The following is a 20,109-nucleotide window of genomic DNA, read 5'->3' as shown; positions in this document are numbered from 1 at the left end:
ATGAATATTATGTATTAGGTCTCAACTAAATAAATGGGAATGCCTTTACCTAAAAATTAAATAAATTATAAATGCAAAATTAAAGAAAATGGCAACAACTTCATTCTTGTCCCTTTAATGTTACTTTCATCGTCATCATTTTCTTCTTCATTATTATCATCTTCTTTTTTATCATCATCATCATCATCATCTTCTGCATTATTATCATATTTTGTATCATCATCATTATTTTGGAAGTACTAGGGATTTATTAATGCTAAACATTAACTACATTCCTAACCCTTTTTAACTTTTTAATTTTTGAGAACATCTTGCTCGGCGTGCACCACCACTGCCTGACTATCATTTTAAGTGTATGGATTCTACTGTAGCTCTTCTTTACTGGAATAAAGACATAGATACATAGACAGCTCTTTTCTTGTTACAAAAATGGCAAGATGCTGGAGGTGGGGATGATGGGCATGTCTATAAGTCTAGAACACAGCAGAGCGAGGCAGAAGAATTGCAAGCTTGAGATCAGCCAGGGCCACACAGCAAACTTGAGGCCAGCACGAGCTGCATATGGACAGCCTATCTCAAAGTTTTTTTTTGAAAAAAATTAAGGCAAGATTATCACATACTTTTTATTTTTCCTACAATTATCTTTCTTGGTAGACATGTGTCAATCAAAGCATTCTTCTAAGATCAACATTGTACTTTTTTGGTATAACAATGTATGTGATCACAATCGGGTCATTTCTGGTTCTTTCCTTATATTTTCCATATGGAATAAGGAAATTGAAGCTAATAGATGCTTTTTATTTTTATATTCATAGAAAAACTGGGAAGTCATCTGGATGTCACAAAGGGTGGAACGGCTTTAAATCGAGATTGGTCTTTGTGTTTTGAGCCAGAACTTAATACCCATCCTAGTGCTTGGCCCTTGTACCCCACTTTCCTCTTCAAAAACAGAGCACAGAGCATTTCTCGCCCCTGTTTCTTCCAGTTCTGAAACTGTGACCCTTACCAAATTGTGTTCTGGGTGGGTCAGGTAGGTTTCAATGAACCACTGACTTCAGCATCTGTGCTGTGACTTCTGTGCCTGCCGAGAGACAGCCATTGCCTCTGCTGTCCCTGACACGCAGCTGAGGGCAGCAACCCAGTCAGCCAGGGAGGACTTCCTTTTTCTCCTTTAACCGAAAATCCACACCTGTGTAGCAAACACTTATCGGCTGAACAATCCAAGCAACAAGGCGGTTCCTTGTGCCACGCCCCACTGTAGATTATGACCTGTATCCAAAAGTAGCTGCTTTCAAGCCAATGGGTTTTTTCCAGATGTTTCACTTTTTTGAAACTTAAATTTTGATTTAAGTTTTGATTTAAAACATCTTGGGCTGTTTGAAACATATAGAGAAGTCAAAGAAAATAGGATAAATACTTCTTTGTGGGCAGAAAAGGGAGAAAATGCCGCGAAGAAGCTCAGATGTATCAAGTCTTAAGTTTTTTGACTTATTTATTTTATAACTTTTATTTTGAAAGAAAAAGTGTTAGGGATCTGTTTGAAAGAGCTTTCCTTTCTTTCTCCACATTCTTTGAAGGTCACTGCTGTCCTGAGGTAGTTGTGAATCTCTTTACCCATATTTTTGAGTGTTTACTGCCGATACCCTTACTGATAAATGCATAAAAAATTATTTTAAATGCTATGTTATTTAAATTATATGCAAATCAGTTAGAATTTTACAGATAACTATAGGTACTTGTTAATTCAACATTAAATTATTTGTTTATTTGAGATAGGGTCTCAAGTATCTCAGGCTAGCCTCAAAGTTGCTATGTAGACAAAGATGTCTTTAAAGTGATGATTCTCAGCTGAGCATAGTGGTGCTCACCTTTAATCCCAGCACTCAGGAGGCAGAGACAGGTGGAACTCCATGAGTTCGAGGCCAGCCTGGTCTACACAGCGATTTCCAGGACGGCTAGGGCTGTTACACAAACCCTGCCTCGAAACTGTGTTCCCACTCCCACTCCCCACAAATAAATAAATAAATAAATAAATAAATAAATAAACAAACTCCTGATTCCTCTGACCCGACCTCCTCAGTGCTAGATGACAGGAATTCTCCTCTGTACCCAGTTTAGATAGTGCTGGGGATCACAGCCAGGGCATCCTGCATGCCTGACAACCATGCTACTACCTTAGAGCATTCCCAGTTCTAACAGTAAGTTTTGCCTGAGAATAATCATGTTAATCCATGTAGCTCTATGGCAGTCATTTTGTTGTCCTTTAGACACCCATTCTGTGTCACAATGTATCGGTTTCCTACTCAGTGGATATTTAGTATGTTTCCTAGTTCACTCCTATACAGAGAACTCTGCAATAGTCAGATGGCCTTTACTGGGCATGTCCCAGTTGCCCTCTGCTGTGATCCAGCATGGCTGAACAATTTAGTCAATGCTTTTCCTTTTTCTTTTTTTAAAGGTGTGCACCATCACATCTGGCTTGCTATGTTTTTTTAAGATTTTTAAATTTATTATGTGTATACAGTGTTCTGTCTGCACATATGCCTGCAGGCCAGAAGAGGGTGCCAGATCTTACTACAGATGGTTGTGAACAGAGCAATGCTCTTAACTGCTGAGTCATCTTTCTAGCCCTAGACAATGTTTTTCTTTCTTTTTTTTTCTTTTTGCGTGTGTGTGTGTGTGTGTGTGTGTGTGTGTGTGTGTGTGTATGTGTGTGTGGGTCTCTTTGTGTGTGGGTACGTGTGTGTGTACACACATATGGAAGTCCAAGGTTGAGGCAGGGAATCATCCTCAATTGCTCTTTACCTTATTCAAGGAGGCAGAACCTATTGTTCAAACCCAGCGCTCACTGAGCTGGCTAGTCAACAGCCAGCTTGCTCTGAGCATCCCAGCTCTGCCTGTCAAAGCTAGAATTACAGTGGGCTTCCAGGCCCACCCTGTGTTTACTGGGCTTCTGGGGATCTGAACTCCAGGCCTCACACGCCTGTCTGTGTGGCAGGCACTTTCACCCCTGAGTCATCCCTCCACCCTTGCAACACAACTTTTCAAAAGCATGTATTATGTAGCAAGTAATGCTGGCTCTGCTCTGGAGGCCCTCCCTTGATAGCATACCAGAAGGAACAAAGGTTTCGTAGAACCTGTGAGGCGAAGAGTGTGGCGGGTGAGAAGGATTGGGGTACGTCTATACTTCTGAGCTGAAGGGAAGCCTTGCAGTTTTTTAATAGAAGGCTGCTGTGATTATGGGGTCTGAGTCTGGCGGGGTTGGGGTGGATGGGACTGAATGGGGAGAGGCAAATGCAGAGGCCAATAAGGAACTACTTTGCTTATCCCTGTGATCCAATGATAGCGATGATGGCCTTGACCTCAGCAATCTCACCATCAGGAGAATGTGATTCGGAGCTTGGAAAGGACTTTGTTTATTAATCTATTTTTGAAGAAAGTACAGAAAAATTAGTTTTTGGATTGGATGTAAATTTTGATAGCTTCAACAAGAGAAAGAAGTCACGAATTACTCCCAGGATCATGGACTGAGATTCTGGGCAAGTAGAAAGATCAAAGAGAGATGAGAATGGATGTGAAGGGTAGTTTGGGAGATTAAGGTAGCGAGGGTGTGTGTAACCGTTTGGTTCTCCACAAGAATAGCCTGGTTAGTGTTTAGCAGGCAATTGGATAGAAGGGGTCTGCAGTTCAGGGAAATCTGGGTTGGAGATGGTTACTGGGGAGTCACTGGCATTGATGCCACCAGACAGGATGGGAGAAAGAAGAGAAGTTCAAAACAGAAAGGACCATAGAGTGGGGAGCAATGCCAGTGAGTTCACAGGGATTTAATTCAAGAAAAGGGGAGGGAAGCTGGGTGTCCAGAACGCCCAGATGTTCCGGCCATGTAAAATGCTGCTTGATAATCCAAATGAGATGGAAAAGGAAACCCGACCACTGTGTTGGACATTATGATAGTCCGTTTATGACCTTGAAAAGCGTTCTCTCTCTTGAGCAGCAGGGGAAGGAAACCCGAACGGTGTCTGTTTAAGGGAAGAGAAGGTGAATAACTGTGAGAGTGGCTGTGGAAAAATATCAGCCGTGTTCCGGTGTGAGGAGGAACAAGGATGAGGAGGCTGTGCATTTAAAGAAAGGGTTTTGCTTTCTAGAGAAAGCGCGATGCTGAGTGCAGAATAACGCTGGCACTAAGGCAGAGTGAGGACACCGGCGGCGAGAGCGACTTCCTGAGGAGACAAGGCAAGAGCGACTCCTCTCCTGTGGGAGCAGCCAGGCTGGCAGAGCTTCGCAGAGGGCAGGACCCTGCCCTATGGACAGGTCTGTTTTCCTTGTGTGGTACGAAGCTCATCAGCCAAGAATCAAGAATGAAGGGGAGGAAGGTCGGAGAGTCAGAGGAGGGTGAACGTGGAGCGTGAGAAAGTGGAGAGTTGGGCCAGGGTGCGGAAGCTGATACAATCGCACCCCTTCAGGTTGGGACACAGTATGCATTTTACATGAGACCAGCTCTGGGTGGTGCAGATGTTTACTCCCAACTCCCTCAAGTAGCTTGGGCTCCATGGTCCAGAGAAAAGAGCGACTTAACGTGGACTGAGAAGAGGGCATAAGGTAGCCCAGTGGGAATGCAGACGGACACAGCAAGGCCGGGGAATTGCTGGCATCCGAGGGAAGGACTTGGGATGTGGGAGTGTCATATATCAATCTGTTGATTTCATTGGTTAAGCAATAAAGAAACTGCTTGGCCCTCATAGGTTAAAACACAGGTGGGAGGAGTAAACAGAACAGAATGCTGGGAGAAAGAAGCTGAGTCAGGGAGTCGCCATGATTCTCCCACTCCAGGCAGACGCAGGTTAAGATCATACCTGGTAAGCCAGCTCGTGGGCTACACAGATTATAAGAAATGGGCTAGTCCAGGTGTGAGAGTTAGCCGAGAAAAGGCTAGATATAACGGGCCAAGTGGTGTTTAAAAGAATACAGTTTTCTGTGTAATTATTTTGGGGCATAAGCTAGAGCTAGCCATGTGGGCGGCCGGGTGCCGGGGACGCAGCCCCGCCGCTCCTATTTCAACAGACTTGAGGTGGAAATGGAAATCAGAGCGCCGAAAAAGTCAGATGGTGGCTGGAGCTTGAGTGCAGCCACTGGTATTAAAAGTATCTGGGATATAATCAGGGGTTTTCTGCGTAACTGCCGAACACCCTGGAATTAGCCAAGGGCTGGTGGAGCTCAACTTAGTGAACAAAACACCAAATCTGAAACATCAGGCAAACTAATTTCAAGGATTGGCTTCAGGTGTCAGAGTGAAAGACAGAGGCAATGAGCAAGAAAGTCAAGGACAGGGAAATGAGCAGAAAGCCAAGGACAAACACCTCCAGGCCCCTGGGAGTGCTCTGTTAGGAAACAAGACACCAGGTAGTGTACAGGTCTCAGCTCCTAGATCCTCCTACGGCATCGATAGAATCAGAAGAGCTTCAAGCGTGGCTTCAAAGCCTGGCTCCTCTGACCATTTATAAACAAATCAGGCCCCTGGACATGTTGACAAGCTCCTGTCTCCTATCATTCTCACTCAGGCTTGGCATCACCAAGGGTCTGGATTTGTGTCTGTCTCAGGAGTGGGCAGTGATATACAACCAGGGGTATCTGAATTCGTGTTTTCCCAAGGGTAGTGAGGATGCTTGGTTGTGTACATCCCCTTGTCAGACCCATTTCGACTTCCTCTGCTAGCCGTCTGTTAATATCCTTGGCTTACCTTGCCCTCCCCTTTGGGTTTCTCAGTCACATTTATACCGATTTGTTGGAAACTTTATATATTTTGGATACCATCATATGGTTGTATGTACTACAAATACATTTTTTTAAACACAGCCGTGGCTTATCTCCCCCACAAAATCAATAGCAAATGTTAGCTTTAATGTCAGTACTTCATGTTTTGCTTCTGTCTGAACTGGGACAGGATATTAGCTGGCCTCGGGCCATGTTATCTTACTTATCCTGCTGTGGCATTTTTAAAAATAAAATAACATAAAGTCGGCACATGCTTACCATGTCAACACTGGGGAACTGAGGCAGGAGGATTGCAAATTTGAGGCCCATCTGTGAGATACTATCTCAAAAAATGACATATGTGTATGTGTGTATGGCATTTTTTTTTAAGGTGAGAGGGTCATACAATGGTAATGGTTCTTGTCTGGAAGACAAGAGTTCTGAAGTAACCTCTGAGAAAAGAATTATGCCTGTTCCAGGATATGTGTGCAATCCTGGTATTAATCTCCTGTGGCTGACATAATAAGTTACCCTCAGTCATGTGGCTTAAAACAACAACAATTTATTCTGCTTAAGGTTCCAGAAGTCAGAGAATTGGAAATGAATGCAGGGTGGTGAGTCCTCCAGCCCCTGGCTGTAGGCATTCATCGGCTCTGTGTCCAAGTCCAATGGGTGTCTGCCTGTGCCTCTTCATGTGAGTCTTGGGCCTTGGCCCACAGTCTTGGGGCCACCCACCCCTGGCCATCCGTTTCCTAGCTGCTCCGGAACGGGCATTAGGTGGGGGTGATGAAAGTGCTTCTCCCCCAGCACCTTTCTGAGGGTTGGCGGGAACTTGATGGGTCCTTGTGAAGAGCTCCGAGGAAAGCTGGCGGGAAGACAAGCCCTGTCCACGCGTGCCAGGCTGTGGTGCTGCAGCTTGCTTTGCTTCATTTGGCCACAGTGTCCTCTGATCTCCCTGCTTCCCCACTTAAAAACACCGGCTTTCACAGGATTCAAATCCCCTTACTCTCCTGCCTTCTCTTTTGGGTGGTCCCTGGTCCAGCCACCTGATGTTCATCATCATCCCTGAAAGTCACAATTCTGACCATTCTGCAGGTAAAGACAGCCTCAGCGAGGTCACACAACTTAGCCAAAGCCTCACAGCTCGCAAGTAGCCACGCGAGGAACTCAGCTCACTGTTCTCGCCTCTGCTCATTTCACTGTCATGTGGGCTCTTCCTTGTTACACGAATTTGGCTGGTTTGGTCTTCCCCTTGAAGGCGCTTCTGAGGATTGCAGCAACCCCAGCAAGAAAAGTGTCTGCCTCCCCAAATGTCAACATTATTATGCAATACAGTTGAGACATGAGTCATGTGACCAGTTTTCAGTGATGTGTACGTGTGCGCCTGCGTGTGTGTGTTCGTGCGTGTGCCCACACGTTTGTGTGTATACATATGTATCATGCGTTCTCTTAAGAAGCAGGCCCAGTGTTGCCTGCAATCCCTCCCTGTCTCTGGCTCCTCTCCCCTCTGCCTGTGTCCCCTCTCCCGGTGACACCCCCCACTCGCTGCTCACAAGCTGCCAGCCTTGCCTCCCTCCCTCCTTGCTGAGCCTCCCCAGTTCCGAGCAGACTTCCTCTTATGTTTGGTGAGTAAGGATGAACAGTAAGATCTTTCTCTTCCCTTTCTCCTGAAAGTAGAAGTAATTTCTTCCTATGCTCAGCATTGTCCTACGTACAGTCTTAACTTGCTTTGGCAGTTAGATCAATTAGGGGACACTTATTTAGCTCCTGTATTCAGTTCTTTGCACAAGCTAATCAAGAGAGAAGGCTCGGTACGGGAACACCTGGCTGAAGGGGCTGGCCTTCATTCTCTTTGCCTTCCAGCCTGGACTGGAAGCATTTTCAAAATCTTTTTTTTTTTTTAATTTTTTTTTTTGTGTTTTTATTGGGGTTAATCATGGGTAGGAACTGTCGTCTTCAAGGTATGCCCCTCCCACTCAAATTCTAAACAGTCTTTAGAAAACTAATTTCTAGTCTGATCTAGAAGGATTCCAGCATTGTTTGCTCTTCCAGGATGAAAAATTAGAACATGCAGCTGGGTGGTGGTGGCTCACGCCCTTAATCCCAGCACTCGGGAGGCAGAGGCAGGCAGATCTCTGTCGGTTCGAGACCAGCCTAATCTACAAAACTAGTTCCAGGACAGGCCCCAAAGCTACAGAGAAACCCTGTCTCAAAAATCAAAGACAAAACAAAACAAAAAAATTAGAACACCCAATAGTATCCAATGTTTGTCAGACTGTGAAGCCAGGCTAAATGTGTATCAGTCACAAAACTTCTCTTGAAAATTGACTATCCTAAAAGGCAAGTGACGAGCTTAAGCTTGTTTTATTTTTAAAGTATCTCTGTCAGTCCCAAGATGCTCAAACCGTGCTTGAATGACAGGCATTTCTGGGGGGAAATGTGAAGGATTGTTGTCGCAGAGAATCGAGTCTCATAACTTTTTTGTCCTGGCAGCAATTTAAAATTTAGCCTGAAAACATAAGACGTGTCTTAGATAAATATTTCTAGTAATTACAAAACGTTCATAATTTGCTCCAAGGATTTATAAGCTGTTTTAGATTGGAACGATTTTATACGTGGGGTAATCCCACCGAGGGTCAAGAGATGGCGCCAAACCACTCACGTACCGCTGTTCCCGGGCTAAGGACTGGGCTTGGTCAAGCTCATATTTTTTTCAGAGCACTTCAGAAGTTACTTTCTTTTCCGAGAAGGAAGTCTTGGTGAGTAAGAAGGCTTTTCTAGATTTTTCAAATTGGATTTTTCAAATTATTGTGTTGACGCTTTAAATGAGAAAGAAAATGGTAACGGCGGTGTAGGGAATAGGTAACCTTTCTTTGAAGTTTTTGCAAAACGATTTTGTGTTTGTGGCTATCGTTTGAACCACCTAAGACAAATGTGTGACTTAACGCTAGACAGAAAACAGTTGGCATTTCAGCAGTAGCCAAGGAAGTGAGCAGACTCTTGTGGTTTTATCCCCTCTGATTTGGGCTGTTTCCTCCATTCACGGAGTTTGTAGTCGTTTGTAGACGCGACAGCACACTGTCTGTACTAGTGACTAGTCCCAGTCATGTAGTATTATAATCTTTAATTGGTCGGTACCTCTCACCGATTCGTGAGCGTTGTGGAGTAAAGGCTAATTCTGTCGCTCCGGTGTGATTTCGTATCTCCAGCGCTAGTTTCTACCGTGCCTCGTGCCCACTGAACAAACATGATTTAAGTGGTGGAAGTGAATAAGACCGGATTCCTAAACTCTGTGACCTCGAGTCCAGCACTCTTCCTCCACCCAGAGTTTGACAAAGCCGGGTTTCTCTTGTGTTTGTGTTGACTTGATGACAAAATTCTCCTCATGCTTGCCCTTGCTCACCGTTACTAACTACCCTTCCCCTTCTCGTGGCTTTAATTTTCACAGCGACTCCCTCCACCTGCCACCTTTGTGGTTTTTGAAATAGGGCTTGTGTTGACTGTTCCTTTTTTTCTTTCACTTTTTGTTTGATGTATAAATCTTACTCCTGTCCATTCCTACTTCCTTTAGAAAGACAGAAACTCTTGAATTTTCCAGGGAGATCTTCCGGTTGTCCCACCCCCTCAACCACGTATACACTGAAGTTTGGCGCTGCTTCTCAGAATGCGTACCCTAAGAACTGCTTGAGGTTTTGAGCAACTTCCAGGACTCACATGTGTCCTCGTGGTCACACGGCGGCTGAATGACAGATCCCCTGAACAAGACACACAAGCTGTCAGAAGAATTTGAAGGATGGGACTTCATCTATGAATATCAATTCTCTACCATCGTGTTGAAAATGCTGGCCCTCTTTATGTATGTATTAATACTATCAATAATACAAGCATGCTTATTTACATATAACATTTTATTTTGGGTATATTTCAAGTGGATTTTAAAATTTTCTAATTTATTAGTTCTTTGAGAATGTCGTACAATGTATTTTGATTGTATGCAGCACCATGCCCCGCAATTCCTGCCCGATCCACCCCTCTTCCCTATCTACCTACCTTAGCACAGCATATATTACATCCTAACCTCAGTTTCCCCTCCCTCTACTCCTCCCAATCCCTCTCCCCGAGAACCACTCCTCCTCCATTTCCCGTTAGAGAAGAGCAGACCTCTCTGAGATATCAACCGAATGGCTTAACATGTTACAGTAAGACTGGGCACATACCCTCCTATCAAGGCTGGACCAGGCAACCCAGTAGAAGGAAAGGGGTCCCAAAAGTAGGCAAAAGAGTCAGAGACAGCCTCCACTGCCACTGTTAGGAGTCCCACGAGAGCACCAAACTACACAGCCATAATATATATACAGAGGACCTAGCTCAGAGCCATGCAGGCTCCCTGATTGTCGCTTCAAGTCTCTGTGAGCCCCCATGAACCTTGCTTGGTTGATTCTGAGGACCACAGTCTCCTGGTGTCTTTGACACCTCTGGCTCTTACAATCCTTCCTCCCCCTCCTCCGCAGGGTTCCTTGAGCTCTGCCTGATGTCTCTCCATATGCTCCCGTCAGCTGCTAGATGAAGCCTCTCCCAGTTATTCTGCGATACAAGGCTCTACTTAAGAAACGTCTGCTTTTGTGCCCCAAGCTCACAAATAATTTTACGTATAGAATAGAACCCAAAAGAGGGTGGAGCCAGCCAGGGAGTCTCAGTCATCTGTCCTCCTTGAAACACGAGGTCTGCGGGCTTGGGCGCCTGCTTCCGTGTCTCACTCAGGTAGACTTTTCTCGTCACTCAATGTCATTGTTATGTACATCAATGTCTGTGATCTCATGAGATACACATGAAGCCTTCTGGGCTCTGGAAAAAAATAGTTATTGCTGACATACTTTAGCCTCACATACCTTCTAGATTCTTCCATGGGCTTTAGCTTTTTTTCCTGAAACATGCTCTCCCTATATAGCCAAGACTGGCCTGAAACTCTTAATCCCCTTGCCTGGGCTTCCCTAGGGCAGGTTACCCTGCATTACTGTGGCTGGTTCCTCCGGTGTGTTTTGACATAGTTCTCTCTCTTCTCCCATTTTGTGTGAGCTGTAGAAACTTCCAAGCTTCTGACTGTCACATGCTGAATCTCATTTCCTTCACTCTATAGCTTCTAGGCTAATAGTTGTCGGAGAAATGCATGCTCCTTTTTATGAAACGCGTGTCAAAGAGCTGAGATCCAGGGATTAAAAATAAATCTCTGGCATCAAAAAGAACCAATGAAATGAACCTCTGCCAGGACCCGAATGCTCCTGTTTCCTTGAAACATGTCTGCCGACTTTGTTTTGTTTTGTTTTTTGGATTTTCGAGAGAGACAGGGTTTCTCTGTGGCTTTGGAGCCTGTCCTGGAACTAGCTCTGTAGACCAGGCTGGTCTCGAACTCACAGAGATCCGCCTGCCTCTGCCTCCCAAGTGCTGGGATTAAAGGCGTGCGCCACCACCGCCTGGCTGTCTGCCGACTTTGAGTTGTCAATGTGATTGTATCGGGATGGGTGAGGGTGGGAGGGCAGGATGCCCCTGTGAGAATTAAGTTGGTGGTGGAGAATTCTTTGACTTCAAAGCCCAGTACACAGTCTCTGGCTGGCTTCTGGCCCCCTGTGGCTCAGATGTTTTTCTATGCAAGTCAGAGCCCGAGTGGTATGGATTCTTGCGTGTGTATTTATGTTGATCCCTCTACGCTTCTTTGCCTTCCCTTCCTTGCCTCTGTCCTCTCTTCCTGTCTCTCCTCGCCCCACTTTCCTGGTGTCTACATATCCGTTCTCCCTTTCTCTTACTTCTCTGGCCTTTTGGCGTGTCTATTCTTTGTTACCTCTGGCTCAGGTGACCGCAGCTAGTCTATTTGTCCTCAGCTTTTGTTTTTTGACAATCACTGCCCAGGAGGTTGCTCTAGTCCTGAGAAAGTTCTGAGTAAGGAACAAAGGTGATGCCCCTCCCCCGAATCCTTTAGCCCCCTAGACTAGTCAAAACACTTAATCACGGTACTTTGATTAAAAGTTCATATTGTCCCCTGTAGCTACAGACTGAGAAAATTTCACATAAAAACATGGGCTAGTGATGACTGCTAGAGAGGAAATATCTGAGTTTCTGAGAAGTGGAAGCTTAAAAGCCATTATCTAATCTTTATTCACCTTAAAGTCTCTCTTATTTCTAGGACTTGAACTCAAGTAAAAATGCTATGAAACAAATGGTACAGTCCCTTTGGGCTAACCATTGCATCATGACCCGAGATAGAGAACCCGCTGCAGGAAGTTTTCGTTTTGTTTGCATCCTGGTCTTCATAGTCGGAATCACGATCCAGTTCTCTGATGAACTTGAGTCTGCAGTAGACTATTCAAACAGGAACCTAACTCGTGTCCCCAAAGACCTGCCACCAGGAACAAAATCCTTAAATCTGTCTCAAAACTCTATCCCCGAGCTGCAGGTGTCTGATGTCCGCTATCTGCCGGAGCTGAGGGTTCTGAGGCTCTCCCATAACAGAATCCAGACACTTGATTTTGGTGTGTTCAAGTTCAGCCCGGATTTAGAATATCTGGATGTCTCTCACAATCAGTTGCGAAACATCTCTGGCTGCCCTGCGGTGAGCCTGAAGCATTTAGACCTCTCATTCAACAACTTCGTCCTGCTGCCCGTGTATAAGGGATTTGGTGACTTGACGCACCTGAGTTTCTTGGGATTAAGCGCTACGAAGTTCCGACAATTGGATCTGCTCCCAATTGCTCACTTGCACCTGAACTACCTTCTTCTGGACTTAGTGGGTTATCAGGTCAAAGATGGTGAGAACGAAAGTCTTGAGGTTCTGAACACCAACACTTTTCATTTAGTCTTTCATCCAAGTAGCTTGTTCTCTGTGCAAGTGAACATAACTGTGAACGCTTTGGGATGTTTACAACTGAGTAATATTAAGTTGAACGATGGAAACTGTCAAAGGTTAATTACATTCTTATCAGAACTCACCAGAGGGCCAACCTTATTCAATTTGACTCTCCACCACGTGGAAACAACCTGGAAGTGCTTTGTTGAACTTCTCCAATTTCTTCGGCCCCGACCGGTGGAGTATCTCAATATTTACAACTTAACGATAATTGAAAGCATCAATCATGAAAATTTCATTTACTCAAAGACAACACTGAAGGCATTGACAATAGAGCATGTTACGAACCAGGTGTTTATCTTTGTGAAGGAAGCACTGTACTCTGTGTTTGCTGATATGAACATCACGATGCTGACTCTCTCACGCACGCCTTTCATCCATATGATCTGCCCTCAGTCCCCAAGCACATTTACGTTTCTGAACTTTACCCAGAATGTTTTCACGGACAGTATATTCCATAACTGTTCCACCTTAAGGAGATTGGAGACACTTATCTTACAAAAGAATAGCTTGAAGAACCTTTTCAAGGTCAGTCTCATGACTAAGAACATGGTCTCTCTGGAAACTTTGGATGTTAGTTTGAATTCCTTGGACTCTCATGCATATGAGGAAACATGCTCTTGGGCAGAGAGCATATTGGTGTTAAACCTTTCTTCAAATGTACTTACTGACTCTGTCTTCAGATGCTTGCCGCCCAAGGTCAAGGTCCTTGACCTTCACAACAACAGAATAATGAGCATCCCTAAAGATATCACCTACCTGCAAGCTTTGCAGGAACTCAATGTTGCATTCAATTCTTTAGTGGACCTTCCTGGATGCGGGGCCTTTGGAAGCCTTTCTGTGCTGGTCATCGAGCATAATTCAGTTTCCCACCCCTCAGTGGATTTCTTCCAGAGCTGTCAGAAGATCAGGTCCTTAGCAGCAGGGAACAACCCATTCCGATGTACATGTGAGCTGAGAGAGTTTATCAAAAACATAGGCCACGTGTCAGGAGAAGTGGTAGAGGGCTGGCCCGATTCTTACAGGTGTGACTCCCCAGAAAGCGCTAAGGGGACCCCACTGCAGGACTTCCACATGTCTCCATTGTCCTGTGATACTGTTCTGCTGATTGTCACTGTCGGGGCCACTTTGCTGGTGTTGGCTGCCATCGTGGCTTTCCTCTGGCTCTACTTTGATCTGCCCTGGTACCTAAGGATGATGTGTCAGTGGACACAGACCCGGCACAGGGCCAGGAACGTCCCCGAAGAGGAACTCCAGAGGAAACTCCAATTCCATGCTTTTGTCTCATACAGTGAACGTGATTCCACCTGGGTGAAGAATGAATTACTACCAAACCTAGAGAAAGATGGCATACGGGTTTGCCTCCATGAGAGAAACTTTATCCCTGGCAAGAGCATCGTGGAGAATATCATCCATTCCATCGAGAAGAGTTACAAGTCCATCTTTGTGTTGTCTCCCCACTTCATTCAGAGTGAGTGGTGCCATTATGAGCTCTACTTTGCCCATCACAATCTCTTCCACGAAGGCTCTGATAACTTAATCCTGATCTTGCTGGAGCCCATTCCACAAGATAACATTCCCAGTAGGTACCACAAGCTGCGGGCTCTTATGACACAGCGGACTTACTTGGAATGGCCTGCGGAGAAGAGCAAACATGGACTCTTTTGGGCCAACCTTAGAGCTTCTTTTAGTACGAAGTTAATATTAGTCAGTGAAGAGGATGTGGGAACTTGAAGTTTGGATTTCCAAACTTAATGAACTGCCAAGTTGGAATCGGATGAGCATTGTGGTTTTACGTTCCTAACTGGAGCTACTTCTCTTATGGTGTCCTAGTTCGGGGTCTGTGACTGTGATGAACAGCATAACCAAATGCAACTTATGGAAGGAAAGGTTTCTCTGGGCTTATGGTGGCAGTCTATCATGAAGGGGAATCAAGGCAGGAACTTGAAGCAGGAGTCTGGAGGCAGGAATTGAGGCAGAGACTGTGGAAGAGTGCTGCTTTCAACCTTTCTCTCCACATCTTGTTCTGTGTGCTTTCTTATCGCACTGAGGACCATCTACCCAGAGGTGGCATCTCCCGCTATGGGCTGGACCCTTCCACATCAATAGTAATCAAGAAAATGCCCCACAAGCCTGCCTACAATCTGATCAAGACATTTTCTTATTTGATGCTCTTTTTTCCCAAATGTGACCCCAGCTTGTGCCAAGTGGACAAAACAAAAACAAACAAACAAATAAACAAGCAAAAACCTAACAGGTATGATTTGGAGATAAAATGTCCCTAAAGGCTCATGCTTGAAGGCCTTGAGGAAAATTCTGATGGTGCTATTCTAAGTAGTTTATGAAGGTGCTCAACTTCATCGGTGGAGTTACCTACTGCTGAGTTCACAGCTGTATGGGCCATTAGGATGGGGGGTCCTAAATCTAGGAAGTAGGTCATTAGGGACATGCCTTTGAAGGTTGTATTTTCTTCAAGGCTCATTTTTCTTTCTTTTCTTGTTTTTTGTTTTGTTTTGTTTTGTTTTTTTCTTGTTGTTGTTTTTGAGATGGGTTTTTCTGTGTCACAGTTTTGGCTGTTCTGGAACTCACCTCATAAACCAGGCTGGCCTTGAACTCACAGAGATCCACCTGCGTCTGCCTCCCAAGTGCTGGGATTAAAAGTGTGCGCCACCACTGCCCAGTGTTTTCTTGCGGTTGTTAAGTCAGGGTCTCACCACACATAGTTCAGACTGTCCCTGAGCCTAGTGTGACCTTCCTGCCTCGGCCTCCAAGTGCTGGCATTTACAGAGACGAGCTGCCACAATTAGCTTAGGAGTGTTCTCTCACGCCCTCTCTCCCCTCTCTCTCTCTGTGCTCCGTCATCACCATAGGGTGAATAACCCCTCCATCACATGTCCCCACTGCCATGATACTCTGCATGACCTCAGGTCCCAAAGTTAGAGACTCAGGTGAACCTGGACTGAAGCCATGGTCACTTCCTCCTTTGGGGTCTTCACTCACAGCAGCACAAGGCTGACAGACACAGCTTCTGTCTCCTTCATGTCTTTGACAGAAAGTAGATGGAAGTTCTGGTGCCATTGAGCTGTGGGCTGAGGCTGCGGGGTGGGAGCGGCACTCATTATATTAGTCAGAGGCAGCTCAGTCGCATCCGGCGACACAGTCCATTTTAGGGAAGTACTCTCTCCTTCACAGAGAGTTCTCTCTCCTAGATGGATTCAGTATGAGCAGGAGTCTACAAGGCTTCGTGTTAGCCAGACAGAGGGCAATGGTATGTGTCAGTCCTCACAGAGTCCCGTAGCTGCTTGTCGACCTGCCGCTGGGCTTCACCCTCCTATGTGTGTACAGGTAGATTGGTAAAAGTTTCTGAACAACAGCAGGCATGAGGAGCTGAAGCATGTTGACAGGTTTAGAGAAGAAAAAAATTTGATGTTACAAAAACGGAGGGGGTATTATTGTTGACCTAATTTTTTCTTTTTGTCTGTGTGTTTTGATTTTCTTAGTAAATGTTTTATTTGGATAATAAAACATTGAAATTACTAAGAACTTTCATGTCAGAAAAACATATGTATGGATATTTGATCTTGTTGTAGGAAAGAACTTTTAAATTATCAAAGTAGTAGGGCATATGCCTTTAACCCTTTCCTCGGGAAGCAGAAGAAGACAGATCTCTGAGTTTGGTCTACACAGTGAGATCCTGTCTCAAAAATCAAATAAACAAAACGTCAATGGCTTGCTGGAGTGGGCATCTTAGTTAGAGCTTCTATTGCTCTGAAGAGACTCCATGACTACAGCAACTCTTATAAAGGAAAACATTTACTTGGAGCGAGGTTTAATCCATTATCATCATGGCAGGACATGGCTGGACATAGGCAGATATGGTGCTGGAGAGGTAGCTGAGAGTTCTGTATCTGGATTAGCAGGCAGCAGGAAGAGACAGTGACATTGGGTCCAACTTAGGCATCTGAAATCTCAAAGCCCACTCACAGAGACATATTTCCTCCAACAAGGCCACACCTACTCTAAAAGGCCACACCTCCTAACAGGGCCACTCCCTATGGACCTATTGTGTCCCTTTTATTCAAACCACCACACTCACCTTATACAGACTAGTAATAGCCAACTGCTAAATATTCATCAATTCTGCAGCCAGATCAGCAGGCGGCCAGAAACCAGCTGTGGTGGGAACGTTGGCATTCCAAATATGAACAAATGCTACAAACCCATTAGCACTCAGTTGAATGGAAACAATAACAAAGGACATTTATGGACATAAAATATACAGATTCATTGTTTAAAAAAATTGTGAAGTGAAAGATGAACAGGAAGTGAGATGTCTGAACAGAGTGGGAAGGGCCAATGTCAGTAACAAAAACGAGAATGTACCATAAGGTGCTAAACTATGGCCCCAATATGAAAACAGTTATATTCTATGAACAAATAATTCACTAAAGAGGTGCAAATTGTTCTCTAAATATGAAAATCTCAATGATATAATAAAGTGAAAATAAACAGGAAATATTGCTCCCCATCACTGAAGGTGACAGAACCTGCCCAGCCTACACATTGCAAACCTAAGTGTGAAGGGCAGAGGCCCCTGGGATGCCAGTGTCAGGTGTCTGATTATGGGTGATGATGTGTAAATGGGCTACAATGGTGTGCTTCCAGGTCTTGTATGCTTGATGCTGTTGCTATTACAGCAGGGTTGTGGCTTTCCCCCCTTTGAAGAGGTTACTGGATATCGTGCCTCTGTGCACGAGCTACTCAATAATAAGATGCCAAGATAAAATCAGGAGTTATCCAAACAAGCAGATACAGAAATCACAACACAGGGACACAAGAAGGATGGAGAAGCAAAGCACACAACCCTCCAAAATATCAGAACCAAAAAAGATCAACTACGGGATACAGTAGATACTGAAAAAGTGCAGCCCTGGTGAGCCGCCATGTTCTGGTGAAGGACCGCACATCCAAGAGTATCTGAAGACAGGTTGTGAAGAATCCTTTCTAAAGGACACAAAGTTGGGTGGTTAGGGAAAGGGAGTGGATCTGGGAAGAGTTGGGGGATGAATTTGATCAAAACACATTATACAAAACTCTCCATGAACTAAAAAAAAAAAAAAATTAAAAACTACTGAAGAAAGTAAAATACCAGACAAAGGTTTCAAAAATTCACAGAAATATGATAAATGACCTGAAAGAGAATGCAAATAAGCAAAAGAATTTTATCCAGAGCCTGGAGAGGAAAGTCAGCAACATAGAAGAAAAGGTCGCCCACATGGACAAGAAAAATTAGCGGTGTGGATTAAAAAAGCTAGCAGCATGGAAGCAAAATTCAGCAAAGAAATTAAGATATTTGAAAAATATCTAGGAATGGAAAATTCAATGCATGAGATGGAAACCCAGTGGAAGGTGTCACTAACCAGCTAAATGATGCAGAAGAGAGAATGTCAAGGGTGGAGGCCGTGGCTGACAAAACATTGCATAGCAATATGGGGAAGAGCAATGAGCATAGCCACAGCATCTAAGGATGCTGAGACACGGAGAAGAGACCAAGCCTAGGAATCTATGGGGTAGAAAAAGGGCTGAGGCAGACATCAAATGCATAGAGAATCTGTTCAATGAAGTTACAGCAAAAAACTCTCAAAATCTGGGTATTCCAACACAAGAAACACTTAGAGCTCTAAGTGGAGATGAGCAGAAAAGCCCTTTTCCAGGATGTGGTACAGTTCAAATGTCAACAATAGGAAGCAAAGACGCTATACTAAAAGCTGAGGGGGGAAACTCACAAAAGCAAATATCAGAATAATGCCAAATTTCTTGTCAGCACCATAAAATACAGGATAACGCAGTAGGTATATCTCACACTCTGAAAGTAAATACATGCCGAGCCAGCTTGCTATAGCCAATTAAACTGTCGTTTAAACTTATTAGTGGATAGATAAATAAGGGCACTTCAAGACAGGCATAAGCTGACGTGCCGCGCACCATGCCCCCGTGTCTGCGCTCGGTGCGCTATTACCCAGTTCGCGAGCTTTGGGCAAGGGGCTAGAGGTTAAAATACACAGACACACGCAGACAGAGAGACAGCGACACAGGTCATCCTTAAATTCCCCAAGAATGCCCTCTTTATTGTGTTTAGGGGCAGATTATATAGAGATAGCCACGCCCCAGCCAAACCCACCAGAAACCACTCTCCTGCCCTCAGGAACTCCTGAAGGTCTCGTGCTCAGAGCAGCTGTAGGCACTCAGATCAGGGGAAACAAGTTGTTTACAAGAAATTCAGGATCTGGGGTCTCACTGCACCCAACACTGATGGCTCATGATTAGCTTCGTACTGTAGAAGATGCGTGGTAGCATGAATAATGAAAACACAGAGACAGATATTGGGTTCAACGTGAAGACCAGAAAAGCAAAACAGCCAAGCCACGAGACAACTCTTACCTCCATGAAATCTTCAGACTGAAAGAGAGCGAGTTGTTCTCTCATCCTGCCCTTATATTCCTCTCTAGTGCTGGGATTAAAGGTGTGCACCACCACCGCCCAGCCTCTATGTTTTCTAGTGTGTTTAGTGAGGCCCACTGCCTGGCCTGTATGGCTGACTAGTGTGGCTGCTGGGATTAAAGGTGTGTGCCCCCACTGCCTGGCCTGTATGGCTGACTAGTGTGGCTGCTGGGATTAAAGGTGTGTGCCCCCACTGCCTGGCCTGTATGGCTGACTAGTGTGGCTGTTTTGTATTCTGATCTTCAGGCAGGCTTTATTTATTAAAATGCAAGTGAAACATCACTACAATATATACACAGAGGAGGAAGAAATGCAATCTTCATATTTCTCTTTTATGGAACAGTTTGAGGGACATTAGTACTAGGTCTTCCTTAAGATTTTGGGAGATTCTTCAGTTTATTCATTATTATTTAATTGAAATTTTACATACCAATCCCAGTACCCACTCCCTCCCCAGTTTATTTTCTTTAATATGAATTTTTAGAGTTTTCCTTGCTGGGACAGGGAAACTGAGGGATTGCTAGGTAGGTAAACCCCTTGCCTACAAGTGTGACAGCCTGAATATGGATTTGCCTTACCTACACAAATGCAAGGCAAGCGTGGTGACCGCCCATACCAGTGCTGGGGAGGCAGAGACAAGGGATCCCTGTGGCAAGCAGACCCAGTTAGCCTAGATGAATCCAAGAGCTCTGGGTTCAAGTGAGAGGCCTTGCATCAAAATACAAGGTAAAGAGTAATTACACAAGACATACAACTTCAGTTTCTGGCCTTCACACTCATGTGCACACATATGCATATAAACATGCATGCAAGCACACATACCACACCAAACAAAGAAACAAAAGACAGCTAACTCCCACAAAAACAGACACTGGAGAGAGACAGCCTCTTCAACGATTGGTGTAGGAAAAAGCTGGATGTCCACATATAGAAGAATAAAACTGGATCCATGTCTCCCA

At 44.7% G+C, this 20,109-nt stretch overlaps 1 protein-coding gene across 1 annotated transcript; it reads left to right on the top strand.

Annotated features, from left to right (window-relative positions):
• The first annotated feature begins 9,459 nt into the window (after nt 1–9,459).
• Nucleotides 9,460–14,737, top strand: Tlr6 (toll like receptor 6). Its single transcript, XM_005359390.2, has 2 exons — nt 9,460–9,607; nt 11,930–14,737. The coding sequence occupies exon 2, from the start codon at nt 11,954–11,956 to the stop codon at nt 14,381–14,383; it is 2,430 nt and encodes an 809-aa protein (XP_005359447.2). The 5' UTR covers nt 9,460–9,607; nt 11,930–11,953; the 3' UTR covers nt 14,384–14,737.
• The last annotated feature ends 5,372 nt before the right edge of the window (nt 14,738–20,109 follow it).

Source organism: Microtus ochrogaster, linkage group LG1 (assembly GCF_000317375.1).
Source record: "Microtus ochrogaster isolate Prairie Vole_2 linkage group LG1, MicOch1.0, whole genome shotgun sequence".
NCBI lineage: Eukaryota > Metazoa > Chordata > Mammalia > Rodentia > Cricetidae > Microtus > Microtus ochrogaster.
This window is presented reverse-complemented; position numbering and strand designations above follow the sequence as displayed.

What these genes read in the sequence shown, in the direction of transcription:
- Tlr6 (XM_005359390.2), top strand. Translation starts at nt 11,954, where the DNA reads ATGAAACAAATGGTACAGTCCCTTTGGGCTAACCATTGCATCATGACC.